The sequence below is a fragment of the Puma concolor genome, chromosome E4 (genome assembly GCF_028749965.1).
Source record: "Puma concolor isolate L17-30 chromosome E4, mPumCon1.1.hap2, whole genome shotgun sequence".
In the NCBI taxonomy this organism is placed as follows: domain Eukaryota; kingdom Metazoa; phylum Chordata; class Mammalia; order Carnivora; family Felidae; genus Puma; species Puma concolor.
Window position 1 is genome coordinate 37,125,247 of NC_141683.1, and position 14,976 is coordinate 37,140,222.

Consider the following 14,976-nt stretch of genomic DNA (forward strand, 5'->3'; position numbering starts at 1 on the left):
TACACTGCATGTGTGTGTGTATATTACATGTAGAAGTTTGTGTGTGTGTGTTTTAAATAAGACATAGGTATGCCTTCTGTCTTATAACCTCTTTTTTCTTAACATGATGTTGTATTTATTCTTCCCTGTGAGTACTTGTAAGTTCACCTCCTAATCTGTAGTGACTGCATAGTATATCATTGTATGGATTTATCATAATGTACTTAACCGAGGCCCAGGGATGGACTTTTAGATTATGTTTTATTTTTGTTTTCTGTTGCTGTTAAACACAGTGCAACGAATTGTCTGAAGTACATATCTCTGCTCACCTGTTATTTTCTTAGAGTTCTTAGAAATAAGGGGCGCCTGGGTGGCGCAGTCGGTTAAGCGTCCGACTTCGGCCAGGTCACGATCTCACGGTCCGTGAGTTCGAGCCCCGCGTCAGGCTCTGGGCTGATGGCTCGGAGCCTGGAGCCTGTTTCCGATTCTGTGTCTCCCTCTCTCTCTGCCCCTCCCCCGTTCATGCTCTGTCTCTCTCTGTCCCAAAAATAAATAAACGTTGAAAAAAAAAAAAAGAAATAGAATTGGTAAATTCCTAGAAATGAATCAAAGACTATGCAGATTTAAAAGTTGGATATGTATTGCCAAACTGCTGTTTAGGAGCGTTGTACCAATGAGAATACTACCAATAGTATACATCTGCCCATTTCTCTGTTGTACTTCTGGCGCTAAGGATTATCATTTTTGAAAACTTGGACCAAAATGACCAGGGTGTCTCTTGTGACATGAATTCTTTGAATCAGGCCCATATGTACCAGCAGTACTTCTGAGTTTCTTTGTGTGCAACTGACCCTTTAAAAAAGTTGTGTAAGGTGGCAGGCTCTGTTATTTCCTTTATCTGTAACCTGGTTGGAAAATCCCTGCAACATTATTATATAATTAGAATATACAGGTTGATCTTTTTCTATTAAAAACATGGAAACCTAAACCTTCGGGTTCTTAAGTGAAAACGTTATACTTCTCTAAAGCTGAAAATTCAGATTGTGTATGTATATGTATATTCGTGTGTATATGGATATATGTGACATAACATCTGTGCACATATGTGTGTGCGTGTGTGTGCATATATCAAATTCATAATACTTTATGGTATTAAAATTTTGATTTGCTCTCCCTGTCACTCCAAATAGATAATTCCTACATGGACAAAGATGAGCACGGTTCATCCTCTGAAAGTGAAGATGAAGCGCTGGGTAAATACCATGAGGCCTTGTCCAGAACACACAATTCCAGACTTCCATTGGCAGATTCGAGACAAAAGAACTACGCTTGGGAAACAAGACAGAAGTACAGTCCTCTGTCTGCGGAGTATGACGGCTACAGTAGTGAGGCATCGATAGATGAAGGTAAGATAGGTTGCTTCTTTTATTTATTTATTTTTTTTGGCTCATACACTGTGGTATTGGATTATTTGTGCCTAAAATTCTAGGCATCTGTGGCTGCACGATAAACAAGAGATAGCTCACAGAGTCACGTTTCTGTGAACGTAAATCTATTGAAATCCAGATCTCTGGACCGAAGCCAAAACCCACAACACCTAAAAGCAAAACGCCAAGTAATTTAAAGACCGTAGTAATTCTGTCTCTCTTGTCCCAATGCAAGCGTGAGGTAGAAGATTCAAATCTGCTTTGTGTCACGTGGAATCAGTCCCCAGATACCTGTTAGAGGAACTGACAGAGTCTAAGGATCTCCTAGTGCTGGCCATGATCCTGGAGTGTAAATGCACGCTCTTTCATTGAGTATGGCACCTAAACAGGAGCCAGATGCTCGTGGCACACAGCAGAAGTGGTGATCTGTTCTGTGCAGGGGGAAAAAAGTGTCTGAGATGGATTTATTGAGAGCTGGTACTGTGCTATACTTTGCTTAAGAGCAACTTAAGGGATTTTCGAGGATTATTTTATCTCTAATTGATTTTTGCCTCATGTACTGGCATTGACTTAAAATTCAACCTATGTAGGACATACACGTCCACTCTAACACGTTTTTACATCTTTCTATAAGGGAAATAAAAGAGGTCTTGCCATTAATTGAAGCATGTTTATTTTCACATTTTAGGTAGGTTGCTCACATGCTTCATACAATGTATGACTACTCCTAGTAATTTTATCTTTATACCCAGATATGAGGAAAAGAACAATATAGCTTAGACGGCATTTTAATTATTATATCAGACACAAACTATCTTTAATTTTATAGCTGTGCTTTGTGTTTAAGAGCCTATTATTCTGATTCCTTAAAGTCTTACCCCAGCGCATAGAGTTGTCAAAGGGCCTAAAGCATCTTTAAGAAAAGTAAAATTGGCTTAATGCTAACTGATGATTGATGTGCCTTCTTTTTATTTCTACTAGTATACAATTTATAGTAAGAAATGAATCAAATACTGAGTGATTACTATACAGAAAACTCATTATGAGATGCTAGGAAAGAAATTAAAATATTAGATTCTACCCTCAAAAATACCTTTCCTAGTACTAGAGAAAATAAAACATGTGATTACATGGGGCGCCTGGGTGGCTCAGTCAGTTAAGCATCCAGTTCTTGATTTCGGCCCTGGTCATGATCTCGTGGTGTGTGAGATTGAGCCCACATTGGGCTCTGTGGTGACAGTACCGATCCTGCTTTGGATTCTCTCTCTCTCTCTCTCTCTCTCTCTCTCTCTCTCACTCTGCCCTGCCCCCGTTCTCTCTCTCTCTCTTTCTCAAAATAAATAAATTATCTTAAAAAACAACAACAACAACATGTGCTTACAAAGATAACTGAGTAATGCAAAGCAGTAAAGCCGGTCCCTAACATATGTACACCCTTCTACCCCATCACATGCATAGTAGAACCGAAATAGAATGGGATTTGAACCTGATCCTTGTTCACATTCTGTGACTTAACATACTAGCTACAAACTTGGGGCAGTATAGTTCATTGTTTTTAGGTTTGTTCCATTGTCTCTAAACTGTGGATTATACCTTTCTGATAGGGTTGTCATGAACATTAAATGGTATGTGTGGTACTTCTTGGCACAGTTCTGGCCTCTGTGGGTAAGTGACCAATAAATGGTCCTTGTAGCTGAGGGTAGTGAAAACAGTAGTGGGGATGAGGGTGAGCAGTCATGAAGGAGCCCTGCGTCTGTTGTCTATGACCCTGAACACTAACCTTTCTGCAGCTTCAGTTTAGGATTTTTATTTTTTCCTCCTCACTGCTTCTACCCCCTCACTCCCTACAGTTCTCTGCTGTCTTGATTGCTTCTGTCCTATAGTCCTGTTAGCCTCAAATAGCTCTATAGTCTGGGGGAAAAGCAGTGAGAAGAGAGGACATAACCTCAGTGGCTCTTCTGTTCTTGCCCTAACCTCTAGAACTGACACAAATGTCCTGGAGTCACCTTCACATTTCATTTTATCCATATATTTAGGAGCCATCTCACTTTTCTACCATTTCTACTGTAAATTAGTTGATAAAATACCCAGGGTGGATTGATTTTAGACATTCCAAATTTAGATTTATTTATTTCATAAACATTTGTTGAAAACTTTCTGTGTGCCATACTAGATACCATGGACATAAAGATGAATAAAACATGCTTGTTTCAAAGAGCCCACAGACTAGAGGAGGAAGATCATTGGCCATATGTGTAATATAGTGTGATAAGAGGTCTGTTACTTTAATGAAGAAGGTGCTGTAGATGGGAGGTGGGGATATGGGGAAATCTAATGTAACTTCGCAGAATAGATGAACTAGACTTGTGTAAGAACTGTTTCCAAAACCATGGAATTGTGATTGCACGAAAGCAGAAGACAGTGTATTTTAGTGTCTTTAACTTAGGATCTGTGTTTGGAGAATGGGCAGATAATACGATCGCATGCCATGCTTGGGAGTTTATTGTTTTATAGGAAATCTAGAGTCCAGGGAGATTTTTAAGCTGGACAGTGTGGCACTTTTAGATCAATGTATTTAAGAAAGATTATTTAATTATTGTAACAAAACAAATTGGAGGTCGGACTACTGAGGTAGAAAGGACTAGTTAAGTAAATAGTGATGAGGGGCACCTGAGTGGCTCAGTGGGTTAAGTGTCTGACTTTGGCTTAGGTCATGATCTTATGGTCCATGAGTTCGAGCCCCCCGTCAGGCTCTGTGCTGACAGCTCAGAGCCTGAACCTGCTTTGGATTCTGTGTCTCCCTCTCTCTCTGCCCCTCCCTGCTCACACTGTGTGTGTGTGTCTCTCTCTCAAAAATAAACAAACAATAAATAGATAAATAGTGATGAGATCTTTATTGGCAATGAGTTTGGGGACAAAGTTCATAGATTTAAGGATGATCTCAGTAAATCTTGAATGATTGAATGTGTGCAGTGAGTGAAGAATCAAGATTTTTTAAATTAGTTTAGAGAGTAATAGAGAAGTAAGTTTGTGTGGAAGGAGGTAATTTAGTTTCCATCATGCTGAATCTGAAGTGCCTGGAATATCCCAGTGGAGATGGGTACCCTTATTGTTAAAATGCTGTCGTGGGGATTTAGGATGGAGAGATGACCAAGTGATAATGTAAGAAAGCAATAGATTAGGGGAATAGCTTTGTATTATAGATTATTACTTATTAAAAAGTCAAAAATTGCTTTGAGCCCAAGGTAGAATCAGTGGAGTAGGGGAAGAAAGGAAAATTTCACTGGTATGGGAGATTTCAGAGCTCAAGATCTTAGGTAAAAGCAATTTTAAGTGATAGTAAATTCTGAACATGCCCACACACAAAGATGCAGAAGTGCATATAAAATTCCAGAAAGTTTTAAGGAAGGGAGTAAAATATCTGTTGGGAAGGTGTGAGAGTTCTTTAGATAAATGGCATTTGGGTTTAACTTTGAAGAATGGGTGTAAAGTTGGTGAAAAGATGAGGTATTTTAGATAGGGGGAACTTCATAAACCCCAAAGTATGCAGTAAAGTCCACTTGGCTCCAACATGGATTGATGGATGGATGGATGGATGGATGGATGGATGGATGGATGGGTAGATGGTTAGATAGATAGATAGATAGATAGATAGATAGATAGATAGATAGATAGATAGAAGTAGGAGACAAAATGGAAAGAAAGGTGAAATCTATAGCCTGGAGTGCTTCCCAGCCTAAAGTTAGTATTTAATTTGTTAGCCAGTGAGAACTCACTGAACGTTTTTCATCAAAGAACCCATGAAATGGAATGTGCCTTAGATTAGCAACAGGAAGACTAGAAAAAGACACCAATTATGGAGGTCTTTGGAGTAGTCTATGTGGAAAATGGTAAAAATCTGAATTATAGTAGAGGTCATAGAAATACAAGAGGATAGGAGAGACATAGAGGTAGAATTGATCAGATTTAGGAGCTGAATATATTTAGAACAAATATGACACTGGTTGCCAGCATTGTGACTAGGAGGATGATGAAGTCCTTAATAGTTAGAGGTGGGACATAAAAGTTTTTTTATATGTATGATTAATTATATATATAATATATGTGTAATTATATATGTTACATATAATATATATAATGAAACAAGGGTATTTAAGCCGTTGGAAATGACCATGGAGCTTGAAATCAGGAATGAGGTTAGGGAGAAAGAGATGTTTTCAGATGATACATACTAAGAAAATAGAAACCATGGGAATGGATTTAATTGTTGAGGGAGAATATATGGAGAGAAAAGATCAGGGAATCATTTTCTTTCATTAGCAGGAGAATTAAGGATGTCACTTAAATAGAGAAGGGAAAGTAAAGGCAATAAAATGGAGAATCAGGAGAATATTGTCTGGAGAGTTTTGAATGCTGTGCATAGACTGGGGAGGATAAGAATTCATACAACCTCCTTTGTCCAATAGCAAGTGATCAGTAACATTCAATTAAAGTTTTAGTTGCTTAGAATAGTTAAGTTAGATTGAATCTTGTTGAGGAGAGAATAACTGGTCAGAAAGTATACAATTTGCTGCCTGCACTCTCTTACACCTACTCTCCTTTTCAACTTGTGGAATTGAGGAAGAGAGGTAGTTGAAGGGGATTATAACCAGTGTTCCCCTTCTCCCTCCAGCCCAACAATGGAAACCCTCCTCTGGCATATATTTGGGAAGGAGAGGGATTTGGTTCAGATACACCTTTGAGTCTCCACCAGGTGGTGGTTCCTCTGCGTAGCTGACTCAGCAGAAGCACTGCTCACTTCATGGCTGCTCACCGAAGAGGACTGCTGAGTATAGTACTCTTGGTGGGATTTGAGGGATGGATGCTTCCCTTTATTGCTCTGATCTTTCGTTCTGCATATTATTCTGGAAGTTTATATGGATCAAAATTAACTGATGTGTAGGTTGAGGTAACTAAAAGGAATTCCAGGGTAGGAGGAAACATATTCTTAAATGTACATTTTTTACATAACATACTATTACCTCATTAGTGCTGGTAAGAAACCATTAGTCCATTTCTCAACACTGACTACTTCTCATAGAGAAGCTTTGGAACAGCCGGTACTGGAAGTATGTGTAAGATTAGAGAGGGTCAAGGAGGGCCTGGGTAGGACTAGGAGAAAACAGTGCAGGATTTTTTGAGCAGATAGTTAAGGACTACCATATTGAGCTCCAACTGTGTACCTGACACTGTTAGTTTCTGTATACACCATACTATTAATCTTCACTGCAAATAGTTGTGGTAGATAGATTATCCCCATTTTACAAAAGTGAGAAGAGATTTTACTAATTTTTAACCTAAGGCCACATGGTAAGTTACAAAAACTATACTTATCAGGTCCACTGCAAAATGAATGTTGTTTTAGCTTCTGTTAGGTCATCCCTGCTACTGCAGTATCCAACTACAGTCTCTTTCATACATGATTAACCTCTTCAGTTGAGTCCTTTAAAACATAAACTGATATTCTAGCAAAAGTAAGAATGTGATGGTGTATTTGTTATGTTTTCTCCTCTAGGTGGCCATATTAATCTTCAATTTTTTTCAACTACAATAGGGAATGATATCTGTAAGACATTTTTCCAGGAAAAAATAATATCCAGTTTCCTTTGTTTATAATTTTAATTTTATTTTTACTGTGTTCTTAAAATTTAAGGCATTTTCTGATAATCCTGTTTTATTCTTAAAAGGTTTCAGAGTTAAATAATAGGTTGGGGATATCTTATTTAAGAGTTGGTAAGATAGACCAACCTCTGAAATCCCATTCATGCTAATTAGTACTTTCCATTTATATATTAGATAGGAGAAGCCTATTAAAGATGATTTTATATGAAGATAATTTAATGTAAAATTATTAGAATGTCTATTATTTATAGTTTTTCATTCTTAGTTCACCATAGAGATTACCAGCCTATATTTCTATATCATGGCATAGCTCTGTGACTAAAATCATATGTTGTTATTTTCGGTGAGTTAATTGAAAATGCTATGTAAAATAATTTCTAGCACCACTTATTTCTTAGGGTATATAGTCCATATATATATACATACATCTGTCATTCTTTTTCTTACAGCTGCTTCTCAAGTTTCACGCTATTAATTTTGATGTTATCTCAAAATTAGGGGCATTAAAACATATTGAATTTGTTCATCTTATTTAAATGTTACTTTTAAAATAATTTAATACTTAAGAATAATAAATTATTTATACTTTAAGTCCATTTTAGCTGCTTTATAAATATTATTCTGTTAATTTTCACAATATCTTTGTGAAGAAGGCAAGAACAAAAAAATTCTGTCTGTATTTCCAGATGCCTTTGTCACAAAAATGTTTAATGTCTTAAAACAGTGAAAGTTATATATATTACATGGATTGCTTAGATCTTTGATGAACTTTTTGTTTGATTTCAAGTTTTTATTTATGCTCATTTTTCCTCTGAAGAATTGTGTGTGTGTAGCTTTAAACATGGCCAATTTGAAGAGAAATTGATCTTAAAGACTTCCTCTGCATCCTTGTGTTTTGGAGATCTTTTTATGTTTGCAGTAGCATAGAATTCTTTTATAGGGCTACTTTTGCAGGCTGCCTGTGACCTACGATGAGATGTCTTTGTACAGTTTAGATAAAGGTACAGCCTGCTATGTGGGGGAGTTAGAAAAAGGTATCATCTGTGAGTAGGGACTACATCATGATCAGATAGCACCTATTGAAGAAGAAAAAGGCATCCCTTCCTCCAATTATAAGATTTGGCAAACCCAATACAGGCTGTATTTCAGCACCCCCGTCCATTAGGTAACTTTTTGCAGTGCACAGACTGTACAACCATACACAGGGCCCTGAGCACCTGTGTTTATACATTTCCAATCTTTTTTTTTTTAATATGAAATTTATTGTCAAATTGGTTTCTATACAACATCCAGTGCTCCTCCCAACAGGTGCCCTCCTCAATGCCCATCACCCACCCTCCCCTCCCTCCCACTTCCCATCAACCCTCAGTTTATTCTCAGTTTCTTAAGAGTCTCTTATGGTTTGGCTCTCTCCCTCTCTTTTTTTTTTCCTTCCTCTCCCCCATGGTCTTCTGTTACATTTCTCAGGATTTCCCGTCTTAAAATAAATTGTTGAAGTTTCTGTGTTTTCCATGGTGAATCTATATTGATCCTTCACATTTCTTTTTTTTTCTTTGTCTGAGATACTTGTCTGGTAGTAGCTAGCAAGAATGATAGAAATTAAATGATAGTCATTAAAGATATCCTTGATTGATTACAAAACTGAAACCCAGAGACATGTGATTTTACTAAGATCATAAAATTCGCAAGTGGCAAAACTGAAGCTGTAAGTGTCTGTAACCAGAGAATAGGTTGATGCTTTTATTTTTTTTTTAATTAAAAAATTTTTATATGTTTATTTATTTTTGAGAGAGAGAGAGAGAGAGAGTGCACAAGTGGGGAATGGACAGAGAGAGAGAGACACACACACACAATATGAAGCAGGCTCCAGGCTCTGAGCTGTCAGCACAGAGCCTGACGTGGGGTTCAGACCCATGAACTGTGAGATAATGACCTGAGCTGAAGTCAGACCATCAACCAGCTGAGCTACCCAGGCGCCCCGACAGGTCAATGCTTTTAAAAAGAATTATTCAGACAAAAAATGACAATAACAAAAAAGAGAAATAGACTCATACATATAAAGAACAAACTAGTGGTTATCAGAGGGGAGGTGGGTAGGGGGATGGATGAAATAGATGAAGGGGATTAAGAAGCACAGATTTCCAGTTATAAATAAGTCACAGGGATGAAAAGTACAGCATAGGGAATATAGTCAATAAATACTGTAATAACTTTGTGTGGTGACACATGGTAACCACACTTACGGTGGTAAGCATTTCATAGTGAATATAATTGCTAAATCACTAGATTGTACACTTGAAACAATATAAAATTATGCATCAACTATACTTCAATTAAAAATAGATTTTTAAAAAAGGACTGTTCAGTAACCAAGTAAATAGATAAGAGATGCACTATAAATTGAATACAGGCTGTGTCCCTTGCTAGGGGTTGAGGTATGTCTGCTAGGTAGAGGAATAATGCTAATAACAGTCTTGCATTTATGTAGACTTGACTCTTTTATCTACAGGCTTCTGTTAGCAAAGTCTATAGGAAGTCAGTCTCAAGTACAGTTAGGGAGCATGACATAGAGTCACAAATGGACTGATAATAATCTTATTACCTGAGGGCAGCAGTGGGCGGTTTAAACTGACTGGAGTATCTATATTCACTGTACGTTCAAGCTTACCAATGAAGCAGATCTCATAGGAAACTATCCCTAATGAGGGAGGTGCAATTCTATTTGTCCTCCGGCATGTGAGATATTCTCCTTAAGGAGGTATAATAGAAACTTGAAGCTACTTCTAAAAACTGTGCCTAACATGCCTATCAGGTCTACCGCCTAAGGACAACCATCACTGCTTTAGAGCAGGATGGAGTTCGGGAGGACAGTACAGTGCATAGGCCTCAGGGCGAAGGAGCCCACAAGCCAGAGGGATGTTGATTAAATGTGGCTATTGTTACATTTTTTTTTTACTGTCCTTCAGACACTGCTAAAGTCTTTGTGTGAAACATTTCATTTTATCCTCACAGAATTTTTTCATTTTATTAATATTAAATAATTTTTTTAGGGGCGCCTGGGTGGCTCAGTTGGTTGAGCGTCCGACTTCGGCTCAGGTCATGATCTCACAGTCTGAGTTCGAGCCCTGTGTCGGGCTCTGTGCTGACAGCTCAGAGCCTGGAGTCTGCTTCCAATTCTGTGTCTCCCTCTCTCTCTCTCTCTGCCCCTCCCCTGCTCATGCTCTGTCTCTCTCTGTCTCAAAAATAAATAAAAACATTAAAAAAATTTTTTTTTAATTTTTAATGTTTATTTTGGGGGGGAGGGGCAGAAAGAGAAAGAGAGACAGAGCTCTCCACACTGACAGCAGAGAGCCTGATGCACCCGATGTGGGACTCGAACTCATGAACTGTGAGATCATGACCTGGGCTGAAGTCAGATGCTTAACTGACTGAGCCACCCAGGTGCCCCTCATTTTATTTATTTATTTATCTGATTATTTAACTAGTATCCCAGTTTTAGAAAACAGTAGCTTAGAGAGGTCCATTAGGATGCCCAAGTTTACAGTTTACAGCTACTTTAACAGTTGGTGTGCAAATACACCTTCATTTGATTCCCGTGCTCAGGTGTTGACCAGTATAATATACCATGTCAGGTACTCTCCTACCTAGTACCAGGATAAAGAAACTATTTTTTTCTCCAAAAAAATGATGTCTCATTGTTCTCAGAGAATTTTTGAAGACATTGCTTCTAGGAAAAGAACCATACAACTGGGAAGGATCCAGGGTTTTGGTCTTGGACTCAGAAATGAAGCACTTATTATGCCTGTTGTATTTAACAAAATACTTGGGCAGACCTTCTGCAAGCTGTACAGAGCAGTAAGGGCCTAGAGTTTATGTGCAAACTTCTTATCCTCAAAACCCAGTACAGAAAGATTGGGGGGGAAATAAGTGACTTGTCGCTTTACCTTTAGCCTTACTCTAAGAAGGCCAGCAGGGGTTCAGATACTACAGAACTTTTCCATGGTGGACTCTTGTTAGAATTCACTTAGGCAAGAGGAAAGATTTTAGGAGTTGGTTCCCATGGGAAGTATTCCATGTAGGATACAGGAACCTAGAACTAGCACCCTGTCACCTTGAGATAAGAGCAAAAGTTTTCATGTCTTGGCAGAAATCTTAACTGTAGGAGCGCCTGGATGGCCCAGTCAGTTGAGCGTCCAACTCTTTTTTTTTTTTTTTTAATATGAAATTTGTTGTCAAATTGGTTTCCATACAACACTCAGTGCTTATCCCAACAGGTGCCATCCTCAGTGCCCATCACCCACTTTCCCCTCCCTCTCACCTCCCATCAACCCTCAGTTTATTCTCAGTTTTTAAGAGTCTCTTATGGTTTGCCTCCCTCCCTCTCTTTTTTTTCCTTCCCCTCCCCCATAGTCTTCTGTTAAGTTTTTCAGGATCCACATGAGAGTGAACACATATGGTATCTGTCTTTCTCTGTATGACTTATTTCACTTAGCATAACACTCTCCAGTTCCATCCACGTTGCTACAAAAGGCCATATTTCATTCTTTCTCATTGCCAAGTAGTATTCCATTATGTATATAAAGCACAATTTCTTTATCCATTCATCAGTTGATGGACATTTAGGCTCTTCCCATAATTTGGCTATTGTTGAAAGTGCTGCTATAAACATTGGGGTACATCTAACTCTTGATTTCAGCTCAGGTCATGATCTCACAGTTTGTGCGTTCAAGCCCCCTTCGAGCCCCGTGCAGAGCCTGCTTGGGAATCTCTGTCCCCCTCTCTCTCTGCCCCTCCCATGCTCGTGCTCTATCTCTTTCTCTCAAAATAAATAAATAAACATTAAAAAAAAATCTTAACTGTAGATGTTTGCTTTAAAGTATATTATAGGAGATTTAAGAATCCCCATCTAATATTTTAAGTCTTTGTATCAGTCTCAGCAGTAATTAAGGATACCACCATCAGTATGATACTCAAGTATAGTTCAGTGTTGTAAATATGGGCTCTAGTAGGCATAAACTAGTCAACCAATAAAAAGCTACACCTTACCTTGTGATGGACTGGTAGGAACATCAACAGTAAATACACAGAAGTTAATGGCATTCACTCATGTTCAACTCAGAATCAACCACCATTCATACTTTAGTATTTTTTTTTCCCAGAATTTTTTATGGCTGCAACTTAAAACAGTTTATATAGTAATAAATGAATACATGTTCCTTCAAAAATTTAACCTGTTAGATAGTTAAATGTTTCCTTATCTTGTCCCCTTCCCCCTTCCCAGAGGGAAGCGTTATTGTAAGTTTGGTATATATCCTTCCACTCTTTGTTTTAATGCTTTACAAACACACAAGCTGCTCACAGAATACTATTGTGTGTTTTTGAACTTACGTAAATGGTTTTATCATGAACTCATTGAAGATAGACTGTTCCTCTTTTCTTGGGAAGAAGGAGTAAAGTAGACAGTAAATGAAAGGAAGTCAAGAAATATCAATTAACAGAATAGTCTGAATAAAATTAAAATCTTCATTAGTTTCTCAACTTCTTAAGACTAGGGACTGAGTCTTCTGCCCCTTTCCTACTATCCCCTCTTGCCTAACATAATCTGATTAAATCCATTAACTAATTTTTTGGGGTGAATTTATATCTTAGATGATTGTTTTAAATTAATCTGTAGTTTGTGGACCAGTAGGCAGATTCTTTACTGTTAGAAGTTTCTAAATTAACACTGTTGTCTTAAAAAATTGGAAAGGAAAATGTAATCAGAGTGTTAAAACATGAAATCATAATTATTTAACTTGGGAAATGCCTTATTTTTAAGTTTATTTACTTATTTTTTGAGAGAAAGAGAGAATGAGCAGGCAAGGGGCAGTGAGAAAGATGGACAGAGGATCTGAAACAGGCTCTGTGCTGACAGCAGAGATCCTGATACGGGGCTCAAATTCACAAGCTGGGAGAGGATGACCTGAGCTGAAGTCGGACACTCAACCGACTAAGCCACCCAGGCTCCCCATAATTGCTTATTTATGATGCTAATTCCTCATATATCCTTCTTTCACATTTTTTTATAAGTGATACTGATTCTGTACTGCTCAGTGAAAAAAATTATCACTGAGAAAGAGAATATAAGTACTTACAAATGAATACCGGAACTGAAGAATGTATTGATGCTTTTGGTTTCTTATTAAAAGCTTTATTGTGAAGATTATCATTAGAAATTGATAAATTTCTCTGTACTTTTTTCAACTTTTTTCTTCCATGTTTCCCACTCTGCAGGTGGTATATGATATAGACTTAATTGTTTGTACTAAGTTTATTTTTACATATTCTCTAAATGTTTTCAAAACACTCCTGAAATTTTAACACTTTTTTTTAAAGGAGTTTGCCTTGAAACTGAACCTCAGTTTGGGGTGATATCACTCAAATACTTTTCCTTTCCAGTTTCTGCCATAACACAAGGTAGAATAAGAGTTAAGAAAGGGAAAAAAAGGAGACAGTTATGACCATGAAAGCATGAACTAAGTTGTTTACCTGATAGTATCAGAAGAACATATCCTGTCTGCCCCATGTTTGGACAGAGGTGAATCACAGTTTGAGTTTTGAGAAGCAAAAGGAAAAGAGGCCTGAATGGAGGTAAACTTTTATTGGCCAATGGGGGGAGACGGTGAAGGTTAAATTAGAGATACAGTGACACAAGTTCTACATCATGGCACGTAGGTACTCTTCCTGCTTCATTCTTGTTGAATAATTACTGAGCTGTGTCAAAGAGGTAAGTAACAACTTAATTAACAGCTTTTGAAAAAATGAAATTGAGGTTCTATTTTAATTTTATTATTTATTTAATGTTTATTTTATTTTTAAGAGAGAGAGAGTGTGAGCGGGGGAGGGACAGACAGAGTGGGAGACACAGAATCTGAAGCAGGCTCCAGGCTCTGAGCTGTCAGCACAGAGCCCAACACCGGGTGCAAACTTAAGAACCAGGAGATCATGACCTGAACCGAAGTCAGACGCTTATCTGACTGAGCCACCCAGGCACCCCTGTACTTTAATTTTAAAATTCTGAAAAATCTTTCATCTAAGCAGTCTTGGTGTGGGGCTCTCATTTTGAGATTTCCTGCCTATGAGAAAAAAATTACTTTAAAATCTCTGATGAATGAGTCAAAAATTACCTTTGGTAGCTGAGAGGTTTTTTGATGCCTTGGTATATATCTCTTTGCTTTTGCTTGATGTGTACTCATAAAGATTAATGTTTTCTTAGAAATTTTGGTTATATTTAAATCTTTGAGGTATTCAACAATACCATCAACTAAAACTAATCTTAGTTATTTAAGGTCTAGATAGTTATGAAGTCTTTTGCCTTTTACAGTTTACATAATCTTTTACTCATTGTGCCTTGTTTTAGTAGTTAAGGGAAAAACATATTAAGGGATTTTGGTCAGTGGTAACTTGGGAAATGCCTGTAAGTATAAATTTAATTAAGTATCAGCAATCTAGAGGAAAATATTTATAAACTTTTATAATCTTTTAAAAAAATTCATAATGAATAGCGTTTTCAAGATGATGGATTAAAATATTTTTGAAGTTTGAAAATCTATATACTTACTACATTGATAACAGGTTAATTACAGTTCCATAAATAACATTAGCTGTAATGTAATGAATGATTATATAGTAGACGCTACTGTAGGCACTTTAACATAAATTAATTCTTTTAATCTTCACAGTTACCCTAAGACACAGGTTTTGTTGGTGTCCATATTTTCCAAACAGGACACTGAAGTACCGTAGGGGTAAGTAGCTTGTGAAGGGTTACATAGCAGGTGTATGAGAGAGCCAGGGTTCAGGTCCAAGTCATCTGCCCTCAGAGCTAACGCCCTGAAGCTCGCCACTGCAATACCTTGGATAATGTCTT

At 37.5% G+C, this 14,976-nt stretch overlaps 1 protein-coding gene across 8 annotated transcripts in view; it reads left to right on the plus strand.

Moving 5' to 3' along the window:
• Positions 1–14,976, plus strand: part of SYT14 (synaptotagmin 14) — a 244,691-nt gene that overhangs the window by 91,078 nt on the left and 138,637 nt on the right. For all 8 annotated transcript variants that reach the window (XR_015246122.1, XR_015246123.1, XM_086694035.1 and 5 more), the window contains one exon: positions 1,170–1,385. Coding sequence is in view for 6 of the 8 variants with exons in the window: in XM_086694035.1 (XP_086550161.1) it covers positions 1,170–1,385 (216 nt within the window). In the remaining 2 variants the exon portion in view is untranslated. The remainder of the gene's footprint in view (positions 1–1,169; positions 1,386–14,976) is intronic.